The 23,777-nt window shown below is 35.9% G+C and overlaps 1 protein-coding gene across 2 annotated transcripts; it reads right to left on the bottom strand.

Annotated features, from left to right (window-relative positions):
• On the bottom strand, positions 6,847–10,260 carry LOC109233398 (cytochrome c oxidase subunit 6a, mitochondrial-like). 2 transcript variants are annotated; one of them, XM_019399256.1, is made up of 4 exons: positions 10,047–10,253; positions 9,377–9,483; positions 8,059–8,101; positions 6,847–7,078 (listed from the first exon to the last, which is right to left on the bottom strand). In XM_019399256.1, the coding sequence occupies exons 1-4, from the start codon at positions 10,162–10,164 to the stop codon at positions 7,044–7,046; spliced, it is 303 nt and encodes a 100-aa protein (XP_019254801.1). In that variant the 5' UTR covers positions 10,165–10,253; the 3' UTR covers positions 6,847–7,043. The 2 variants fall into 2 exon arrangements, with proteins under 2 accessions (XP_019254801.1, XP_019254800.1); XM_019399255.1 differs by lacking the exon at positions 8,059–8,101 and having other exon boundaries at positions 10,047–10,260.

The raw sequence follows: 23,777 nt of genomic DNA on the forward strand, positions 1-23,777 counted from the left end.
ATTAGTGTCGCAGTTTGTATATCAATAAGCTTGAACAAGCCTGTGTATAAGCTATTTGAGGCTTCACTTTAAAATGCCAGACAACATTCTTTGTACTTTGAGACAATAGTCATGTGTCTTTTGATGAATGACAACTCAATAGTGAAGTTCTACCAGTTGTGCACTGTTTTTTCCTTTTATTGAGGCAATTTTATATTTTTCAGGTATTTTTCTTCCCGATATTAACGCCTTGCAGAGGAAGGAAAAAAAATAGTAAATGGATACTGAAATTTAAATTTGAATATCGCCTACTCGGTTACTAATATTTGGTATTATTAACAGTAAGTTTCTCTTTTATATTCTTATAGGCAAAATACATAGTTTACCCCCGGAACTTAGGACCAAATCTCTATGACACACTTTCTGAGCACGGTTAACCTTTTACACACTCAATCTTTCCCAAAGTGTGTCTGAGACACAGGGATTTGATCCTAAGTTCCGGTGGTAAACTATACATTTTTTCTATTTTTATATAATAAAATGCATTACCTAAGTTGTGTTTCACAAAAAAATGCTTCAGAATAGATATAATAGCCTATGTTATATGAAAGACGATCTTAAAATCAAAATATATTTTTGCAAAATATTTTCGAGATTGTAATTTGAACATACTTAAACAATTTTTTTTTAAGAAATCATCTGTTTATATATGTAAAATGGCATATTCAGTTACTAATATTTATTTTATAAACAATTGAGTTTTTTTTTTTACCAGTGCTGTGAAGTTATCGCTTAAGTTGTGTTTCATAAAAACGCTTATGGAAGGATACAATCCTATGTTATAAGAAAGACAATCTTATAAGGGAGAAATATTATTGAAAATTTTTTTGGAGATTGTGATCTCAATATATACTTAAATAAGTTTCTAAAGGTCCAAATTTGCCAGTAAACTGTACGAAATTGTACATATTTGTCCGTTGCTAAAAAGTGGACTTAATCCTGCTCTTGCCGTGTATAAGTTGGGTCACATATGCCTTTTTTAACAGACCTCACTAATAAATTATTTAGCACCAGATTGCGACACGTGTCACAATCTGGTGCATTCCATCTATACCCTGATCTATATATTATTAAAAGGAGAGGAAAAAGCCCTCTTTTTAAGCCAAGTGGCAACCTAAAAAACTGACACATGGCATAATTAGTTATTTAGTTTATAATTAGTTATTGATTATTATTTTTGAATTTAAATATATAAAAAAATCGAAAATAATAAAATAAATTAAAAAACTACCATATATATATATATATATATATATATATATTAATTGGTTACTTTATTTGGATTAATAAATATAGATATCTTATAATTAAATATAAAAAAACGAAAAATAAATATATAAAAAAATAACTACCCATTTAAATTTCGTGGGAGTGGTTTCAAGTTTGAGTTTTTAAATTATTTTAAAATAAAAAGCAAAAAAAAAAATTTACCTATAAAAAAACGAAAAAAGAGAAGAAAAACTACCCATTCAAATTGGGAAGTAGTTTCAAGTTGGAGTTTTAAAATAAAAAAACGAAATTAAAAAAAATAATGAATTACCAATTCAATTGGGGAGTAGTTTCAAATTGGAGTTTTAAAATTATTTTAAAATAAAAAAAATGAAAAATCTATTTATATATAATATACATATAAAAAACGAAAATAATAAAATAAAATAAAAAACTACCATATATATATATATATATATATATATATAGTAATTGATTACTTTATTTGGATTAATAAATATAGATATCGTATAATTAAATATGATAAAAAAACAACGAAAAATAAATATATAAAAAATAACTACCCATTCAAATTGGGTGGGAGTAGTTTCAAGTTTGAGTTTTTAAATTATTTTAAAATAAAAACCAAAAAAAAAAATTACCAATAAAAAAACGAAAAAAGAGAAGAAAAACTACCCATTCAAATCGGGAAGTAGTTTCAAGTTGGAGTTTTAAAATAATTTTAAAATAAAAAACAAAATTAAATAAAATAATGAATTACTAATTCAAATTGGGGAGTAGTTTCAAATTGGAGTTTTAAAATTATTTTAAAATAAAAAAACAAAAAATCTATTTATATATATAATATAATATAATATAATATAATAATATATAATATAATATAATATAATATAATATAATATATGTATAATATATAATATATATAATAGGAGAGTCAAAGAAATCTATATCATCTATATATATATAATAGGAGAGGCAAAGAAATATTATAATGACAAGTGTCATAATTTCTATTAACAATATAATTATACTAAATATTGGATAATATACTAAATAAAAATACATAACGAAAAAATTATTTGATGACTATATAAGTCCCTTTAATTTAATAGAGATTTTATTTATTAAAATTTAGAAAATATCTATTCTATTTATATAGAATAGGATAATCAAATAATTGTGATAATTCCAAATGTAACATCAAAAAATTAACAAAGTGATACGATTACTAGTTTAAATAATAAACCAACCCGACCATCACTCTTATTTTATTAAAACGACCCGATATTCTTTTTTAATAAACCTCTATCTTATTTTATTAACCCACTCTCTCACCTTGCTTTCTTCTCCCAATTTCTCCTCAGCCGACCACACTACAAAGCTGGACCTCTAGGGTTTCCTTTTCAGAAACAATTCGAAGTTGTATGCTTTTTCAAGGTATGTTATCTTTCTGTCTTGTTTTCTTTTATCTATTTGTGGATTAGGTTTTTTTTTTTTTTTAAATTTTATATGTGGGGTTAGGGTTTCTTGTCTTATAATAGGGTTGTTGTTTACTGATATCTATTTGTACTTTATCCTACTAAAGAATAAAATAAAGTGAATAATGTGATGTAATTGATGATTTTGTTGTCTGGTTGTGGTCCTGCATTGAAGCCATTTATTTTTAGGTTTTTTTACGTGTGTCATGATTATGGCTTTCTACTTACTGTTGTGGACCCTCACTTGTCCATCTTTTTATACTTTGCATGTGATACAAACTGAAGATGATTGCTAAAGTGGACATGGTATTTTACTATGGGGGTAATTGGATATTTTCACATGAAATAGTGTATGATCAGAAGCATGTGTACACTTTGGCTAGTTATGATTCTTGCCTTGTCAACTATAAAAATCTGTGTGAAGAATTTACCAAAAAATTAGAATTTAGCTCAGTCGAGCAACTTTTAGTGACTGGACCTTCGGGGAGGTACTACCAGGTAACTGATGATGATGGTGACTCTTCAGTACTTATTCTCTAAAGAGTTCAATGTGATTAACTTTTTTGTTGTGGATGAGTTTGAAGCTATGGTGTTTGCTCAAATATTATTCATCATAAAGAGAAATATTCTGTAGACATTGATGCAGCTTCTAAATGTGAAAGTAGTTTGGGTGGTGGTAGTTTTGATGATTCAGAAGGTTCTGAATATGATTATTCAAAACTTAAAGCTTACTAGAAGAAAAAAAGGGTTGTAAATGATAGGTTAGAACATTTTAAGGAGTTGAGTTAGGTATAACATTTAAGGATATTGAAGAAGCTAGAAGGACATTCAACCTCTATGCATTGGCTAATAGAAGAAGGTTGCAGGTGATCAAAAACTGATTTAACTAGGGCTAGCTATAAGTGTGCTACTGGTTGTTCATTTAGATGTTATATATCACAGGATGACAATAGTGATAGCTATCAAATGAAGACATGAAAAGATGTCCATACATGTGATCCTTGCTTCAAAAATCCTAGAGTCGATCAGAATACTTTAGCACACCTATTAAAGAGAAAAGTACAGTATAATCCTCAGTATAACCTGAAGGAAATGAAAAATGATTTAGAGACTGAGTTTGAATTAAATGTGTCAATATCTAAGTTTAAAAGGCCAAGAATTTGGCACTTAGAGGGCAGTTTTATTGATGACTATAAGAAACTTGAGGCCTAGGGGCAAGAACTTAGACAATCTAATCTTGGAAAGTAGGGGGAATATTTTTTTGGAAAATAGAACCATCTCAGACAATGGAACCTCCTGATGTTTCCAAGAATGTGGGCAGACCTAGAGCAAAGAGAACCAGGGAATCAGATGAAGCAAGAAAGAGGGTTGGGGAGTGGAGTTACTCAAGAAAGGGAGTTGTGGTGAAATGCAGCAAATGTTGTGGGGAAAACCACAATATTAGGGGATGTTTCAAGGTAAAGAATTCTGATTTGGCTTCTATGATTTGTCACAACTTCTAATACATTTTTCTTGGGTGCCAGGAGAAACTAATGCAGACACTTCAAAATCAAGGAAAAGGAAACACCAGAAAGGTGGTTCAAGTCAGACCTCAGCTCTAGATTTTCGACTTGCATCTGCTGCTTCTGAAGATGAAGGAATGGACTTGGATAGTGAACCTGTGACATAACAGACACAAGAATCCTCTTATGCCACAACTGGTTTATCACAAGGCTATGGTCCTGTTATTGGTACTGATAAAGATCCACCTCTAAAGCCAATGATTATTGCTGAATCAAAAACAAGACTTGCAGTTAGAAAGCTGCATGTAAGGCCACCAACAGGATTAAGAAGAATTCAATCTTGTGAAGATGCAGATGGAGTGACAATGCCATCAAATTTGCCTTACTCACCAACTAACGCAACTTGGAAAGGGAAACCAGCTGTCACACTCAAGCAGATTCAAGATGAAGCAAAAAAAAAGAAAAAGAAATTGAAGATGGCAACAAATTGCGAAGTTTAGCAAGTTTAGGAACCTTTTTGGGGTAGATGTCCTTTTGTTAAAAACTTACATTATGGATGAAATTCTAGCTGTTGTGTTTTTGGTGATTTCAGCACTTTGGGATAGATGTTTTTAAGTTAAGAACTTACATTATGGATGAAATTCTGGATGTTGGTTTTTGGTGAATTCAAACCTTCTATTTGACTTGAAATAGTTTTATGAAAATGAATATTGTTAATGTTGTTCTGGTTGTTGTTCTGGCTGTTGGTTTGTAGTTGTTGGATTTTGCTTGTGTTGAAATGTTTTCTGTAAGAAAGCATGTGTATGTTTGTGGTTTTATCGTATAGGTTTCGAAAGAACTTATATGTATGGAGGGCATATTTGATCAAAATCGTTTAGTTGAAGGGCATATTTGATCAGATTGCATTTACACGTTGTTAACAAGTGAACCAGTTTTTTGAAACTCATTCTAAGCTGCACAATATTAGTTGAAACCATCGTTTTGGGTTAAACATTTCATCTAGATTGTTGCAAACTCATTACATTAAGATCAAATCATTACACAAGAAAAAATTACATAAAGTCATTACATTCCATTCATTCATATAATCACAAAATATGATTACATTCCATCCAATATTCAAAAGCTACATAACTTAATTATGTAATACATAACCAACAATAAACCCAACAAGGATGCACAATAACATAACAAATACATTTTCTCTCTTCTTTGCATATCTCCCATCATTTTCAGTAGAGGAAGGAAGACTATCAATAACAGAAGATACCTCCAAATCAGCAATTATATCCTCCAACAATTTAGTTTCAAGTTGAACAACAACAACTTTTTCCTTCAAATACATGGTTTCTCTCTAAAAAAATCAGCTTTTTTTTAAGTAATCATTTTCACCAACAAGAGTATCCTTTCCCCTTTTCAATTTGTTGATGACAATAGTGGCTCTTTGATGAAATTCGTCATCATCCCATTCTCAATAGCCGCATGATATTGGCTGCAATATAACAACTAAATTTGGTTATAATTCAAAAACAAAACAAAAAAACCTATAAACACAAATCTAAAAATTTAAAAGAAAACAATAACTTACATCAAGTTTATAACACTTAAAGAAATGTCTCCCAGGATTTTCAGGCGTCCACGAAGTGAGATGGAGCACAACATTTCTACATCGACAATTCCTTACACTTTGGTTAGAAGAGCTCGATGTTTGCGGCATTTCACGAATGAAGAAAAGAAATAAAAGATTAAGGTTGTTTTTAATCAAAGACTATACCCTAAGTAATGCTGAAATTGGGTCAACAATTTGGGGAAACCCCCTAATGGAGCATCTATGATGAGAGGAGAAATTGGGAGAAGAAAGCTAGGTGAGAGAGTGGGTTAATAAAATTAGAATGGGATTTATTAAAAAAGAATATCGGGTTCGCACGGTTTAACAAAGTAAGAGTGATGGATCCGATGGTTTAACAAAGTAAGAGTGATGGATCCGATTGGTTTATTATTTAAAATCAGGGTATAGATGTAACGTTCTCCAGATTGTGACATGTGTCAAAATCTGGTGCTAAATATTTTATTAGTGAGGTCTTTAAAAATAAGGCATATGTGACCCAACTTATACACGGCAAAGACAAGATTGAGTCCATCTTTAAACGACGGGCGTATGTGTACAATTTATTGGCATATCTGGGACCCTTTCCGTATATAAAGTATTTAAGTTTGGTAAACAATTTGAAGGTTGTGAAGTAGAAACAATGAATTTCAAGCGTTCGAAGAAGACCTGTTTACCGTCATCTTTCAGCTCTTAAACTATATGTATACCAAAAGTTCGGCGAGGGTCATTGTCGCGAATACCAAATTATATCACATGTATCAGCAGGCTTACTCAAGCTAAATAACCAACCTCCATCACTCGAAAGATACGATTCAATCATATCTTAGAAGATTTACAAAAACCATGAATCACCAGACACGCACCCTCCTATGTCAATAATATCCAGTAAATGAAGGTCGTGCATTAAGGCATTCAGAATGCAAATTAGTAGAAATTCAGCTCCAACCTAATTATAATTCCCTCTAATAATGGGACATTAGAGCAACCATATCGAAACAAATAATTATCCCTGAATTCTTATTCTTTAAAGCACATTGTAAGTATACAGCAAAAGATAGAAATATGTCAAAGAAAAGGCAATGCAAAGAACCAAAGGTAGACATCTAATGAAAATTCAACAAATGTGGTCATCCTGGCGGATGGACAGAAATTATTTTAACGACTTCACAGAGAAACCACACAGTTTCAGTGGTGCTTGACCTCAAAAAGCCCATCTGGACCTGCATTCACCAAAGGCCAGAGAGAAAGTATGGTATTAAAACATTGTGTAGCCAGACAGAAGATCTAAATGCAAACACAAATATGGCAAACATGGATATTACATCCTCAGAGAGATGTATACCACCGAAACTGTATAATAACATGCTATAAGCACTGAATTAATTATTAAAATAATGAGAATACGTGAAATCATGGTTAAATTGAAAACAAGGCCTGTAGCACAGGCAATTCAGAGCTTGGATTGATCAACCAAAACAGGAATAGATATGCAGCAGAACATGACATTCTTGATTTCAGCTCACAGTTTCCAATTCCCAACAGATGCAACTAGAAAAAAAATCCAGTCATTTCATTATCTGGGGATGGTGCCGACAATATGTAATTAGTTCAACAAATCACATAATCAATTTATGCAATTCCAAAAGGGACTAGGGATCAAGAGAGCAATCACATAGGTAAAATCTTGAAGAGCAAAATGCATATATTGTACCTAGTTTCAAGGGCCATGCAAATTTTGTCCTACATTTTTGAATTGTTCATATAATGCACTATCTTCTAAAACTTTATGTGAGATTGAGACAAATTCTAGCTTTAATTAGTGTAATTGTAAAAGACTACTTGGAGGCACATGATCCAAATCTTTCTTAGTTCAGTATTTGCAAATAATTGTTTGACAATCAGTAATTGCAAATTTTGAGCTATACTATTTAAAATTCTGGTGAAATGTTGAAAAACCTGTTGAGCATTTCAAGTGAAATAATGATTTTCATTCACAAAACGTCAACTTTTTTTCCGGATGAAATGCATATCCAAACATAACAACATCCAAATACTCTTTCAACTTCAACCAAATATGGTCCAAACGCCAACTTAATTTTTTAAACCATCACGTTTAAATAAGTTAATCCATAAAGTAAGAGTCCGTAACATGAAATTATCGAGAAGCAAAATGAAAAAATGACTTATGTCACATAATTACCCCATGGAAATTCCTTGTTGCGAATGTGCAGATATGAGTAAGCCTGCGAGCAGAATAAGCAACAGTATAATTGAAGTTGTAATATTAAGTCGCACAGGATGAGGGAAACGACATATTACACACTTGACTTCAAAAGCATATGACAATAGAACGGTTTCCCACATTGTCATCGTGAAGTTAACAGATCGAGACACTTTACTCCTGCAACTATCCTTTTAATCCCATCAAGCCACTTCCCTTTGTGCAACCCCAAATAAATCACCAAAACATGCATAACAGGAGTAAACCTTGTCGGGAATAAAAGTTAGATATTTGCTTCTCAGGAGGCCACTTGCAGCAAGTGTCTCTATACTATGACTCAACTGTTCAAAAGTCTCTTCTATAACAGAAATCCCGCAAACCCTTTAAATAAGAGAAAAAAATGAAGAAGCTACTCCGCTCATATCAATTTAACTTCTCAACTACTATTTTAATATTTTATTCAACTACCACTTATATAACACGAGTCAAATTGTCACATAACATAGAATTGCTGGAATAACAATCTACCATTTCTTTTCTTTTTTCCTGATAAGTACATTCTACCCTTTCTTTACATTGGATCTATCAACAAATAATGAAAATTTAACAATATGAAATTAAAACCATATTCCCCCTATTTTGTCTTTCTTAAAGAAGACATTCATACTCTTCTTTAACTGCACCTCCCTACTTACTGTTTCCTACTACCCCCGCCAACCCTATTGCGCTTTATCCACTATTTTTAGGGCGTTGATATCTTGCTTCAAATAGTATTGTTAACTACCTTCTTAAATTATTAGAGTTTCTCAAGCATAGAAGAGGAATAACTGAGAGATTTCAGAATAGAGAGAACTTATGTCATCTTATTCATAGTTGTATATATTATCGATGAAAACCAACCAAAACCTCCATTATGGATTTATAATGTTCTGTCACAATTCTCTTTTTGAATTAATACAAAAGAAACTTAAATATCTTCCTTGCATTCGTAAGTGTTGGCAATTTTCCAGCTGCTTAAACCTTTTAAGGCTGACGGCTCATCATGAATATGTGATATATTTCTTCACATTGCACTTATGTGGTGAATTCATTGTTTCTAGGCCATTAAGAGGATTTTTTCCACTACGTGAAGGGAAGTGAAAATCCCTCCGATCGATAATGCCAATATGACTTTCTAATTTTAGCCTAAGGTCAGCATCTAAAATTGAAAGAGAGACAGAGGAACATACTGTTGAACACAAAAAGTTCAGATTCCTGACATTAAATAAATTAAAAGAACTTCAAAGAAAATGCTTACAGGAGGCTCATCAGAGTGAGGGTGACCCTTTGACAGACAAATCGCAGCAAGAATAGAGCAGGAAACTATTCCAACATAAGTAATTTTCTCCCACTTAGAGGCTTCACCTGGCCACATCATAAAAGATACACATCCAAGTTAATCACTTTAAGCACAACGAATCAAGCAACTAGGACTAATCGCAAACTAGTTAGGATCAGCTATACATATCTTCTATATTAATTCTGCTCAGCCCAATTTTATTCCAAGAAACTTGTCTTTTCTACAGAATGTAACTCTAATTCAATTTCACTTTAATTACATTCCAATAAAACATGTAAATATAGCACTTTAAACACAACAAATCAATCAACTGAGCCTCAATCCCAAACTAGTCAGGATACGCTACAAAAGTCTTCTTTACTAATTCGGCTCAGGCAAATTTTATTCCAACATCTTGCCTTCTTTTATGAAATGTAACTCTAAGTCAATTTCACTTAATTACATTCCAATAAAACATGTAAATACAGCATACACGGAGCATAAGATCTAGATAAAGTGAATAAACAATAGCATATGAAAGCGCATCCAGAAAGAAGAAAAAGCTGTATATTGAAAATTAAAGATCGGATTCAAAGCAGTACGAATGAATAAAACCTAATTCAAATTAAAAATGAATGAGACTACATACGGGCCTCTTCCTCAACGGATGAGTGAGAAGAGAAGGTCCTCTTGGAAGCCGGAGTTACACGAGAAGCGCCGCCGCGGAGGGCGGAGCGAATACTAGATCTGAACATCGCCGTCGCCATTTAGGGATTTCTCTTGTTCTCTGTGCTGGTGGATTGAACTTTCCGTCTCTGTGTAGACTACTGCCCTTGCCCTTGTTAAACACCAAATTCGCACGCTTTCCGTTCTCGCGCGTGTGAAGATCTTTTAAGGGCCGGGTTTGTAGCCCACTTGGACTGTTGACTAAGTTTAAGGTAGCGTTTGCTCGAGAATTTCCAAAAGGGATTTTTACTTCCTATACAATATTTAAAATTTTATTACCCTCTCTAATCAAATTTTAATTTAATTATATGGTCATATACAATTTACTAATTATATACAAATTAGTTTTAAATGAGTATCCCTTTATATTAGGAATTGAATAAGGAATCATTTATTTTTCATCCTTGTTCTCTCTCCCATCTCTCTCTCCGCCTCTCTCTGTCTCTCAATCTCTCATTCTCTGTTCTTTCCCCAATTTTTCTTCCTAGAATTTTAATGTTCTCTATTTTTTGTATATAGTTTTGATGAATTTCAATCGTTTTACTATAGAGTTCTAACTTAGCAATTTCATTTCATGTTGCACAATTAGTGTTCAAATTTAAATTGTCAATCAATAAATTTTGAAGGTGTTTGACTCTCCACCATTGATAGCCATTAAAAAGCTTTAAAGCTTTGAATTCGAATTTGAGTTTTCAAAAATCATTATTTGTTTGGATATGGTGTTGTTGTAAACAATTGAGAATATTATTTGGAGTTTATATCTCAATTTTGAGGGTGTTTGGTGAAGATTAGACTTGATTTTGGTTGAGTTTAAGATTGAAACTCGAAGAAGACGAAAAAGAACACATGATATACAATTGTGATGACCCGATAGGTCACCTTATGTTTTAGAACCTAATTCTGTGTTTCGAAGCCTAAAATACATTATTTTAGCCTTCCTCGATTTGCGTGCGTAGTCCATGTATTTTTTCGAAAAGCTTTTATGTTAAAAACTAATAAAATATGAAATTTTGCTTCAAAAAATCCATTTGAGTTGACTTCGGTCAACATTTTGAGCAAACGGACCGGGATTCATATTTTGACGGTCTCGGTGGGTCCGTATTGTTGGACCCAAATCCGTTCCCTAGTCCAACACGGACCAAAAGGAGTCAAAGAATATGTTGCTGCCTCAAAACTTGACCAGCATCCTATTCTTGCCACACGAGAGGAACAATTTATCACCCTCCAAATCCTAGATGATTTTCCCAGACAATGGAGAGATCATGGTTTTACCCATATCCATTTTGGTGTTATCCAAATCGCTTTAACATATCACGGAAGAAAAGGTCAACGTGTTGTAGCTCGATTTTCTCTTCTAGATACAAGATACTTGGAGTACCAACATGCAAATTTAGGAACTGCAGATGTTACCTTGAATGCTGGGACTGTCTTCATAACTATCTTTCCAAATTTTAATATGTTCCTTTATGACCCATACTTAACTGAAGCACTAAAAATCCAAGTCCAAATCCAAGGAGCCCCACAAGCCAAAGATTCTATCCAAGCCACTCTTCATCACCAAATGGCATGACAGGTACAAAATCACGCCATGGATCGCTGCCTTCCTAGAGGAGAAAATGCTTTACTCTTGAATATTGATGCTACCAAAGGAAACACCATGTGCACCCAAATACCCAGACAATTTTCTAGAGATGAACTAGTTAGAATTCTTCCTGATTCCCGGATCACAAATTATGAAAAGTTAAGGGTACCATAAGAATCTCTGCAATCTGGTGAGCCAACTTTTACCAAAAGAAATGACAAAATTGTTTCCATAAGCTTTGACCATTCCCATCTCAAAAAACCCAATAAAACCATCTTTTCTTGCCAAATGATCCAACCCAAAGATACATCCTGAAAGTGAACCCTTCTGAAATATACAAACTATCATGGAAGAACATGACTGGTGTCAACATTTTGACAAAGAAGGAAAACGAGTTTGGTGGTTCAAATGCCCCTTTACGCTCTTGGGATCTTGGTTGTGACTGCCAAGACTGTTTGGAAGACCCAATTGAAGAATATGATGAACACCACCTGCGTCATGGGGAAGATTTTGCCCCAACGATACCAAAACAAAATCCAAGAAAAAAAGGAAAAACCACTGACAAGCAATTTCGAGCCAAATACGAAAACAAAGATCTTTCAATTGGCTCATTAAGCCGTCCAGGTAAATATGAATTTCTTGTCAGTTACAAACCCTAGGAATGGCCAAAATTACCAGAAAAATTCACTCCAAGCTGGGAAGATAGTGAAACCAGACCCAAACTCAAACCACCATCAGCTCATACCCTAGATCCAAAAAGCCACCTAAACCTAAAACTTCACCAACTCAAAAAACCCCAAATTCTAGATTACCACAGATATTCATGCTAAGCCCTTCAAGCTCCAGTCATACCCAAGATTTTCCTTCACTTCAACCTTTTGAAAAAGAGGGTATAAGCCATGCTCCAAAAATCCCCAAGAAAAATATAGTTCTACCTACTGGAGAAAAAAAACCCCGACAAGTGATATCGAGGCAACAATGAACTTGCAGTCAGAAAATTCCATCTGCCAAAATAAAGTGCTGAACAACATTGGCAACACCATAAAGAACGTGGCCCATACACAAAACAAAATGATGAGCAAAGTGGAAACAATTGAGAAAAAGGTGGAGCAGACATCGTCTCATCATGCAGGACTAATCAAAGCCTTACATTATGGGATTTGTTCGCCAAGAACTTCACTTTTCCAATTCTTCCAACAACAACAAAAGGAGACGATTTCCATCAGAGAACAAATTCAACTTTTGAGAAATGACCTCTTTGAGTCACAAAAGACCCCAATTTTCCCCTCAAAACCTACCTTCTTCCCTATGTCGCCACAAGCATATTTCCCACCAAAATTGGACTACACCTTTTCTACTTTTCCAACTACCTCACAAAATCCTATTTCTTTTACCTAATCCTTAAAAGAAGAACATGATTTTGACATTGCAAAAATGGTTTGGGAAAGAAAAGATGCTCTTGCAGCACAAAAACAAACAAAAAAGGCGAGATCATGGTGAAAGTTCAAAAGGGTCCAACCCCGAAAATCTGATGATTTCTGATTAGAAGGCTCCAGATCTCTATGTCTCCCAACCAAGAAACATGTTAGAAGGAGATACCACATGCTCAGAATCCCTAAATTCATCAGACGATGAAACAATGGAAGATAGCTCTCAATCAAGTAATGGATCCATAACAAACTCTTCCGAAGATGACGTTCCCCCAATGTTTATAAACCAGCCAAGAGGCCAGAAATATCTGAAGTAGATGAGGAACAAGAAGGCATGACAGATGAACAAATCCCAGAAAGAAGATATGAGCCATGGTGTCAAAACCAGTTGGAACTGGTTTCCATACTTTCTCCTTAGATGACGTTAAGGTTTCAAAATGTCCTCAAAGGATCCAAGACTTCTATACTTGGATGGTGACCAAAAATCTGGTGGAACGAGAAAAGTATATCATCCTGTCAGAACTTACTTCACGGCTCTCAAGAATCCTCAGAGATTAGTGGAACTCAATTGGGATTCAAGACAAAAATACTTTTATTACTTCCCAGGACTTTACCTTCAACATCAGAATCTTACATGAAGTTTTCTGTGGATATACTGGCCAAAAATAAGAAAAGATACGAAGACAACTCTTCGAGATGAAGTGTGTGTCACTCAACAGAAATGACATTGACAAGCATTTTAAAAAAATGGCGAAGATATACTTCAAGATCGGTGGAGACATCAATCTGAAGCAAGCCTTTGTCTCATCCCTTCCAAAGTTGTTGGCAAGCCGAACCATGACCATCATTGAAGAAAAGTTTCAGTCCATAACAATCCTACAAGTTGGCTACATCAGGCAAGCTATTTTCGTCGCATTGGATGACATTTGTACGAAGCGCTCTTCCCTAAAATAAATTATCCAACACAATCCAGCGCTTGACAAAGCATGCCACATATTTGATCTGATCATCAAATCAGGATGTTCCTACCACACATCTAGGCGATGAAGAGTATTCAGGAGGTTCAGATGGCCAAGAGTTCTAGATGGGAAATCAAGATCCAGGAGGCGCACAAAATATTTCAGACAAAGGAGACCATGAAATTTTCACAAAAAGAACAGATGCTTTATTTTCCACAAGATTGGACATTCGCAAGTAATTGTTCTCAATCGAGGAAATCCGTCAAACTCTTGCAAGAAACTGAAGATTACACTGGCATACATCTCGAAAAAGAAGAAGACCTCGAGTCCATATTCTCTATGGACGATGAACCCACTGAAGACACCTTATTCTCTCTTGATATATACGAAGATCATGGTGATGACCACTATCAAATTTCAGAACTAGCAGCTAAAGCCCAAGAAGAGATCAACGCTCTCATAGTCATGCCTCAAGTGGAACTCAAGGTTTATTCATCCAAATGGGATAAACCAACTCGAGTCATTGCTTTTATTGACACTGGAGCTGCTTGTTAACTCATGAATCCTGCTGTTCTCCTGGAAGATCAATGGGTGCCGCACTTTAAGGATTTCAACACTGCATCAAATGGAATCTTGACTACCACCGTCATCACAAAGCACCCGGTAACAATCGAGTTATTTCCAGGATTAAAGTACACAACCAAGACGATAAGGTCCGATGTACCAGGGAAAGATCTTATTGTTGGATTCGACATTTTTAGACAACTAAAAGATCAACTCCATATCAGGGCTAATGGAAAAACCTTTATGAAGCAGTTTAAATCTTATCTGAAATTCCAAGGCTATTACAAATCACCAACGACGAACAAATCAAAGAGATTGAAGAAAATCTCATTGAGCATTCACGTGCTGAATCCTACAAGGATTTTATGAAGAAAGAGAAAAGACCGTTATGGATGAACGAGAGTTTTATATCAAGCTCCCTTTTAAGAAGAATGAAAACATCAATCCAACAAAAGCCAATCATTCAGGCATGAATCTAGATCATCTTCAGCTTGCAAAGAAAGAATGCGAGAACTTTTGGAATTTGATCTAATAGAGCCATCGGATTCACAATGGGTATGCGAAGCATTTTATGTCAACAAATTAGCGGAGCAAACAAGAGGAAAACTCAGGTTAGTCATTAACTACTAACCACTTAATCACTTCCTCCAAGATGATAAATTCCCTATCCCAAATAAACTCACTCTTTTCTCCCACTTAGACAAGGCCAAATATTTTTCCAAGTTTGATCTTAAATTTGGATTTTGGCAATTGGGAATCCACCCTGAAGAAAGAGCCAAAATGGGATTTTGCATCCCTGATCATCACTTCCAATGGAAAGTCATGCCCTTCGGATTAAAAACCACACCCTCCTTATTCCAAAATCCCATGATAAAAGTATTCTAGCCCATCCTCATACCTCTTTAGTTTATATTGATGACATCCTGTTATTGAGTGATACATTGGAGGAACATGTCAACTTGCTTTGTCAATTTAAGGCATTGGTAACACAGTATGGGTTCATACTTTTAGCAAAACAGATGGTTCTTGCTTAAAAGGAGATTGATTTTCTCCGAATGCATTTTGTCCAAGGTGCATACAGTCCAGGATCACATATATGCCAGGAACTACTCAAATTTCCAGATACTAGCCTCACAACAAAGTAGATCCAACAGTTCTTGGGTGTAGTAAATTATGTAAGAGATTTCATCCCAAATATCTCTACATACATTTCTCTGCTCATAGAGATGCTCAAGAAAATTATCCATCATGGGAAAAGAAACAAGATGAAGCAGTCGGAAAAATAAAGGAGATATTTAAAAATGTCAAGTCCCTCTACATCCCTTCAGAAGGCAAGAAGATACTACAAACTGATACCAACAATAAATATTGGAGTGCCGTTCTATTTGAAGCAAAAGATGGCCAGAGAAAAATATGCGGATATGCCAGCGGAAAGTTCAAAGATGACGAGCAAAATTATCACTCCACTTTCAAGGAAATTCTTGCAGTAAAGAATAGAATCAAGAAATTCAATTTTTTCCTTATTCATGCAGAATTTCTATTAGAGATGGATATGAAGGCCTTCCCAAAGATGATCCAGATAAATACAAAAATTATTACCAATCCTCAGATTTCTCAGATAGGCTCAATGGTTCTCTCCATACAAGTTTCAAGTCAAGCACCTGAAAGGAAAGGATAGTATTCTCGCAGATTTTCTGTCTAGACCAGAAGAATTCTCAAAGAGATTTTTCCCAGCGAAGATGATGTCAAAGCAAAAGTTAATCAGCCACACCTTCATGTTTTCAAATGTACCAGGAACAAGTTCATTGAAACCAATAAATCATCCATTGGAGTTGTTCGACCTCATGGATCCCTTTGATCCATCAATTTTAATGGAAAGAAGAACTTATTATGAGCTCCAAGTTTTTCGGCGACATGGAGGATCAATTCTTAAGCCTTATAGGGTCAATCCAGAATATCCATTCTGCCATATACTCAAAGCACAATCCAAGGATTTTCCACAAGAACTATTATGGTTTTCTTGGTACCTATGCCATCAGTATTATATTTTCATGAAATTCGAATGCAACGTCTTCAAGGATTTTGATAACATTGAACTAGCTCTTAAAGTACTTTTACTATGGTTAAAGCCTAGAAAATAATTGATAAAATGTTTCAACGACTCCTACACAGTAAAGGTATTCATGTTCCATAGGCCAATGAAGATTATTAATGGAAAAGTCCAGGCGCAAGTAGAGGCATCATTCTGGTGGAAATTTCTCGTGTCCATTTGATCCATGGAAGAAGAATATAGTGAATCACAAAAAATTATCATCCAGCAAAACAGGTGCATCTTGAGAGAGATATGGCCAAAAGATTAGGCAAGCTGGAATTATACCAGCACTCATCCTCACTAGGAAAGGGTCTGGGAAGCAGCAAAGGAATATCAAACCCCATACGAAGTCATCCGAGAAAAAGATCACTAACGACATCTCCAGATTAAGGTTGCGAATTACATCTCTCAATCCAAAGGAGAAAGAACACAGCGAAGAAGGACCGTCGAGTTCCAGGCGTTACTACACAAGGTCTTTGAAAAGATGCCTAGAAGACAAACCCTGAGGATCAATGAAAAATCATTATCTAAATCCCTGCTAATCCCACCATGATCCCATATTACCTACCAAAAAAAAAACCCTAAAAATCATATACACCCATGCTAAGACAAATTTGCACATCTTTCCATACTATCCGGGCCTCACTTCCACATGCTTCCACATGCTTCGAGACATGTAACACCCTACTTTCACATGTCGTCACATGCTCCCGCATACTTTCACATGCTATACCATATATTTCACCTCTTTCACATGTTTTCATAAGCTTTTGAGTTGCTTTGCCTGAGGTCCTTCACATGCCAAAAGGGACCCACTTGTATATAGGTTTGCCATGTAAGATAGGTTTATTTTATAATGTAAGTTTGTCTTGTAATAACCTCTCAGTCCTATATAAAGGAGGCCATGTAGTAGTTGTAAGATCATCTTGTAACCTTTGTAAATCTTTGTGATATATTACATATGAGTTCTTTCTAAACATCCCTCTTGTTTCTTTTGAATGGATGGAAAGGCCGGTCCATGTATGAAAATAGAGTAAGAATACTCTAAGAAAGTTAGCTTATTGTAGTAAGAAAGTTTTCTGAGTTATAACAGCTAAAGTTGGTTATAGTACAAAAGTTTTCTGAGTTTTGTAGCTTGGCTAGCCGTCCCCTATGGGTTGTTGAAGCCAGCCCCTTTGTAGGGAAACTTTCGTATCTATGATTTAGTTTGCTTTCTTGGTGTCTCTTGCTCTGTTCCTTATACTTTGGTACCTATATTATAAAATAAACCTATCTTACATGGCAAACATATTTACAAGTGGGTCCCTTTTAGCATGTGAAGGACCTTAGGCAAAGCAAATAAAAAGCTCCTGAAAACATGTGAAAGAGGTGAAATATACATGGTATAGCATGTGAAAATATGCAGGAGCATGTGACGGCATGTGAAAGTAGGGTGTTGCATGTGACGAAGCATGTGGAAACATGTGAAAACAAGTGGAAGTGGGGCCGGATAGTGTGGAAAGATGTGGAAATTTGTCTTGGCATGGGTAGATGATTTTTTAGGGTTATTTGTTAGGTAACGTAGGATTATGGTAGGATTAGCAGGGATTTAGATAATTATCTTCCATTGATTTTCTGGGTTTGTCTTCTAGGCATCTTTTCAAAGACCTTGTGTAGTAACGCCTGGAACTTGACGATCCTTCTTCGCTGTGTTCTTTCTCCTTTGGATTGAGAGATGTAATCTGCAACCTTAATCTGGAGATGTCGTGAGTGATTTTTTCTCTGATGACCTCGTATGGGGTTTGATTTTCCTTTGCTGCTTTCGGTACCCTTTCCCAGTGCGGATGAGTGCTGGTATAATTCCAGCTTGCCCAATATTTTGGCCATATTTCTCTTAGGATGCACCTGTTTTGCTGGAAGATAATTCTTTGTGCTTCACTATATTCTACTTCCATGGATAAAATGGACACGGGAAATTTTCACCAGAATGATGCCTCTGCTTGTGCCCGGACTTTTTCATTAATAATCTTTATTTGCCTATGGAACATGAATACGTTTGTTGTGTAGGAATCATTGAAACATTTTATCTAATATCTTCTAGGCTTGAACCATAGCAAAAATACTTTGAGAGTTGGTTCAATGTTATCAAAATCCTTGAAGACGTTGCATTTGAATTACATGAAAATATAATACCGATGGCATAGGTACGAGAAAAACCATAATAGTTCTTGTGGAAATCCTTGGCTTGTGCTATGAATATATGTCATAATGGATAGTCTGGATTAACCCCATAAGGCTTAAGAATTGATCCTCCATGTTGTCGGAAAACTTGGAGCTCATAATAAGTTCTTCTTCCATTAAAAATGATGGATCAAAGGGATCCATGAGGTGGAACAACTCCGGTGGATGATCTTTTGGCTTTAAAGAACTTGTTCTTGGTACATTTGAAAACATGAAGATGTGGCTGATTAACTTTTGCTTTGACATCACCTTCGTTGGGGAAAATCTTTTTGAGAATTCTTCTGGTCGAGATAGAAAATCTGCGAGAATATTATCCTTTCCTTTCAGGTGCTTGACTTTAAACTTGTATGGAGAGAACCATTGAGTCCATTTGAGAATCTGAGTATTGGGAATAATTTTTGCATTTATCTGGATCATCTTTGGGAAGGCCTTCATATCCATCTCTATTAGAAATTCTGTATGAATAAGGAAAAAATTGAATTTCTTGATTCCATTTTTTACTGCAAGAATTTCCTTTAAAGTGGAGTGATAATGTTTCTCGGCATCTTTGAACTTTCCGCTGGCATATCCGCATATTTTCCTCTGGCCATTTCTTCAAATAGAATGGCACTCCAATATTCATTCCTGGCATCTGTTTGCAGTATCTTCTTGCCTTCTGAAGGGATGTAAAGGGACTTGACATTTTTAGATATCTCCTTTATTTCTCTGACTGCTTCATCTTGTTTCTTTCCCCATGATGGAGCATTTTTTCTTGAGCATCTCTATGACCGGAGAAATGTATGTAGATATATTTGGGATGAAATTTCTTGCATAATTTACTACACCCAAGAACTATTGGATCTGCTTTGTTGTGAGGTCGTTATCTAGAAATTTGAGTAGTTCCTGGCATATATGTAGTCCTGGACTGTATGCACCTTGGACAAAATGCATTCCGAGAAAATCAATCTCCTTTTGAGCAAGAACCATCTTTTTTGCTGAAAGCATGATCCCATACTGTGTTACCAAAGCCTCAAATTGACAAAGCAAGTTGACATGTTCCTCCAATGTATCACTGAATAACATGATGTCATCAATGTAAACTAAAGAGGTATGGAGGATGGGCTGAAATATTTTTATCATGGCTTTTTGGAACAAGGAGGGTGCGGTATTTAATCCGAAGGGCATGACTTTCCATTAGAAGTGATGATCAGGGATGTAAAATCCCATTTTGGCTCTTTCTTCGGGGTGGATTCCCAATTGCCAAAATCTATATTTAAGATCAAACGTGGAAAAACATTTGGCCTTGGCTAAGTGGGAGAAAAGAGTGAGTTTATTTGGGATAGGGAATTTATCATCCCGGAGGAAGTTGTCAAGTGGTTGGTAGTTAATGGCTAACCTGAGTGTTTCTCTTGTTTGCTCAACTCTTTTGTTGACATAAAATGCTTCGCATGCCCATTATTAATCTGATGGCTCTATTAGATCGAATTCCAAAAGTTCTTCGCAATCTTTCTTTGCAAGCTGAAGATGATCTGGATTCATGCCTGAATGACTGGATTCTGTTGGATTGATGTTTTCATTCTTCTTGAAAAGGAGCTTGATAAAAAGTTCTCCTTTCATCCATAATGGGCTTTTCTCTTTCTTCATAAAGTCCTTGTGGGATTCAACACATGAATGCTCACTGAGATTTTGTTTAATCTCTTTGATTTATTTGTCGTTTGTATTTGGAATAGCCTTGGAGTTTCAGAATAAGGTTTAAACTGCTTCTTAAAGGTTATTCCATTAGCCTTGATATGGAGTTGATCTTTTAGTTGTCTAAAAATGTCGAATCCAACAATAAGATCTTTCCCTGGCACATCGGACCCTATCAGCTTGGTTCTGTACTTCAATCCTTGAAAGAACTCAATTATGACCGGGTTCTTTGTGATGACGGTGGTAGTCAAGATTCCATTTGATGCAGTGTTGAAATCCTTAAAGTGCGGCACCCATTGATCTTCCAGGAGAACAACAGGATTCATGAGTGAACAAGTAGCTCCAGTGTCAATAAAAGCAATGACTCGAGTTGGTTAATCCCATTGGATGAATAAACCTTGAGTTCCACTTGAGGGATGACTATGAGAACGTTGATCGCTTCTTGGGCTTTTGTAACGACCCGGCCGGTCGTTTTGAGAGTTATAGCTCGATCCCCTATTAACTGCTTTCCCCGTATCTTTTCTGCTTATGTGACTTGCTTGGAGGTTTCGTTTTGGTTTTCGGAGTGTTTTGGGACACTTAGTCTCTGAACGGAAGCTTAATTCTTAGGATTTGGATCGTAGCTAGAACTGTGTGAAGATGACTCAGAAATTGAGTTATGTCGATTCCGTTAGCTTCGCTGGGTGATTTTGGGCTTAGGGGCGTGTCCGGATTGAGTTTTGGAGGTCTCTATCTCATTTAGACTTGAAATGGCGAAAGTCGAATTTTTGGAGATATAGACTGGTAGTTGAATTTTTGATATCGGGGTTGGAATTCGATTCCGACAGTTGGAGTAGGTCCGTAATTTTTATTATGACTTGTGTGCAAAATTTGGGGTCAATCGGACATGGTTAATAGGTTTCGGTATCAGTTGTAGAAATTTGAAGCTTCAAGTTCTTTAAGTTTGAATTGGAGGGTGATTCGTGAATTTAGTGTTGTTTGATGCGATTTGAGGGCTCGACTAACTTCGTATGGTGTATTAGGATTGGTTGGAATGTTTCGTTAAGGTCCCGGGTTCTTGGGTGTGTTTCGATTGCTTAGTAGATGAAATATTGGACTTAAGTAATTTGTGAAGTTGCTGGTTTCTAGTGTTTTCGCATTTGCGATGGGGAGACCGCAGTTGCATACTCGCACATGCAGAGTGAAGGGCGCAAATGCGGTGTTTGGAGGCTCGACCAGGGATCGCCGGTGCGAGGGAAGTACCGTATTTGCGATGCCCGCAGAGGCGCCTAAGGGATCGCATGCGCGGAGAAGGACCGTAGAAGCGGACAGTGCTCCGCAAGCGCACACGTAGGTGCGGCTCCCTTGCCGCAGATGCGGACCCAACACTCTTAAGTGATTTTCGCACCTACGATGGATTTTCTGCAAGTGCGGTACCGCAGGTGCGGTTGAAGCTTCGCAGAAGCGAGTTCGCTGAGCAGAAAAGAGAGGATTCCGAGGGTTTTATCTCATTTTCAATTTTGGGGCTTGAGAGCTCGGATTAAGGCGATAATTTGAAGGATTTTCAGAGGAAGTTATTGGGTAATGATTCCTAACTCGCTTTTGGTTGTATTCCATTAATCCATTGTTGATTTTATCATTTAATTAGGGATTTGAGTTGGAAAATTGGGGGAAAATGGTAGAAACTTCATAGTCTAAATTTCGAGTTTTGGAAGTCGATTTGGGATCGGATTCGAGTAATTCTTGTATGCTTAGACTCGTTAGTGAATGGGTGTTCATATTTGGTGACTTTTACCCGATTCCGAGCCGTGGGCTCGGGAAGGCTTTTTGGACGATTTTCCAATTTCATGCTTTAGCTTTGACTTCATTAGCTAAATTAGTTCCTTGTAGTTATATCTATGTTATGTAATTGATTTTGGCTAGATTCCACTCAGAGCTAGATATTCGTGGGAAAGGCATTGTGACTGATTAATTGAGCTTCGAGGTAAGTGGCTTGCCTAACCTTGTGTGGGGAACTCTCCTTAGGATTTGGTATTGCTTTTGATATATGTGCGCTGTGTATGTGAGGTAACGAGTGCGTAGACGGGCTATTATTGCAAAACCCCCTTTTCATTAAGTAAAATACATGCTTTCCCTTTAACTGAGCTACACTAGCATATGTAATTATCCTGTTTAGTTTAGAACAGCATGTCTATGTGTCATAATTGCTTATATGAACTCTGTGCAGCAAGCTTAGTGAATTTGCTGCTTCTTCCTTGACTTGCACTTACTCTAAATTGTAGGATTCTGTGTTGTAGTTGTGTCGCTATTGTTTGAGCTGCATGTTTACTTTGGGACTATGGAACATTATTCTGGGAGATCCCCCTGTACTGCATATTTACTTTGGGACTACGAAACGGTATTCCGGGAGATCCCCCTGCACTGCATATTTATTTTGGGACTACGGAATGGTATTCCGGGAGATCCCCCTGCACATTTACGTTTTGGACTACGAGATAGTATCTCGAGAGATCCCTTGTTGTTATCTCTGTGACCTGAGTTGTTGCCTTTCTAGGATTATATTGTTGTTAAATTTCAGTATTTATTCTTACTGCGATATTTCATTCTATCTTATTTTATTATATATATATATATATATATATACCAGTAGTGCCCTTACATGATCTCGTCACTACTCGACCGAGGTTAGGCTTGGCACTTACTAGGTACCGTTGTGGTGTACTCATGCCCTTCCCTGCACATGTTTTCCGTGTGCAGATCCAGGTACCGCTTATCAGCCGCATTATCAGTAAGGCGAGACAACTTTAGAGACTTCAAGGTATATCTGCCGCGTCTGCAGACCTCGGAGTCCCTTTCTACTCTCCCTTATGTCAAACACTTCTTGTATTAGACTCTGGAGTATAGGAATAATGTTTTCTTTCAGTAGTTTGTAACTTACGATGTTCCCGGTTTTGGGAGAGTTTATGTACATTTCGAGAGTGATTATTGTATATGCCGAGCGACATCTTAATTTCTTATTTAAAATTCCCTTTTAGTTGTTAGCTTTTATGTTTTCATTTCATTTTTCCACAAATGTTAGGCTTACCTAGTCGTAGAGACTAGGTGCCGTCACGATGGTTCACGGAGGGAGAACTTAGGTTGTGAGAAGTTGGTATCAGAG

The sequence above is a fragment of the Nicotiana attenuata genome, chromosome 10 (assembly GCF_001879085.1).
Source record: "Nicotiana attenuata strain UT chromosome 10, NIATTr2, whole genome shotgun sequence".
Lineage (NCBI taxonomy): Eukaryota > Viridiplantae > Streptophyta > Magnoliopsida > Solanales > Solanaceae > Nicotiana > Nicotiana attenuata.